Below are 718 nucleotides of genomic sequence, written 5' to 3' on the forward strand. Positions count from 1 at the left end.
AGGGTTCGTCCTGAAAGACATGAGTTGTGCCACGGTGAAGGGGGCGGCTCGGAACTCCTCTCGCTGGGGGATGAGACGGCGCAGGGAGAACCGGGCTGCCTGCACGGCCCCGCCGGGGCCAGCCCTGCCACCAGCATCAGGGGATTTGCGGCTGTTTCTCACCCCAGGCAGTGAGACCCTGGGTGAAAGAGTCGTTAAAAGCGCTGCCAGGCTGGCTCTGAGCTGCGTCAGCGTGTACAATACACACAGGCTTCACCTCCACCTCCTGTCTGGCTGCTGTTCAACCTGTATTTACCCCAAACCACCTCGGTCAAACAGCCAGAGCCTTTCCATGGCCATCACGGCCACGAACAGCCATCATCCCCGGTGGTGACCACCAAAGGAAAGCGGTAGGAACAGCCCTGCGTGTCAGCGAGCACCAGGAGCCAGGCGGCTCTTCCGCTGAGATGGTGGACGTCAGCTCCCAGCACCCACGTGCACCCCAGCCCGGGGCTGAGGCTGTGTCGGGGTGGAAGAGGTACCTTTCTGGTCTGGTGTAGGAAATGATGGAGTCCAAGGGAGGTAGAGGGTCGAAGCCCATCACCGGCTGCGAGGTCACCTCCTGAGGGGGAGAGAAAAGAAGTGAAGCCGTGTGACCAGCGACGGCAAACACCGTGGCATGGAGATGGTGGGAGCGGCTGGACAGAGACAGGCACCCAATGCAGCCCCTCACGGCCCC

At 62.3% G+C, this 718-nt stretch overlaps 1 protein-coding gene across 1 annotated transcript in view; it reads right to left on the minus strand.

The window, feature by feature from the left end:
• Nucleotides 1-521: 521 nt before the first annotated feature.
• Nucleotides 522-718, minus strand: part of TCF25 (transcription factor 25 (basic helix-loop-helix)) — a gene marked incomplete at both ends in the record, with an annotated part of 13,994 nt that continues 13,797 nt past the window's right edge. The window contains one exon of the mRNA XM_010139536.1: nt 522-601. Within this exon, the coding sequence (XP_010137838.1) occupies nt 522-601 (80 nt within the window). The remainder of the gene's footprint in view (nt 602-718) is intronic.

This window comes from Buceros rhinoceros, unplaced genomic scaffold, assembly GCF_000710305.1.
Source record: "Buceros rhinoceros silvestris isolate BGI_N320 unplaced genomic scaffold, ASM71030v1 scaffold37817, whole genome shotgun sequence".
NCBI lineage: Eukaryota > Metazoa > Chordata > Aves > Bucerotiformes > Bucerotidae > Buceros > Buceros rhinoceros.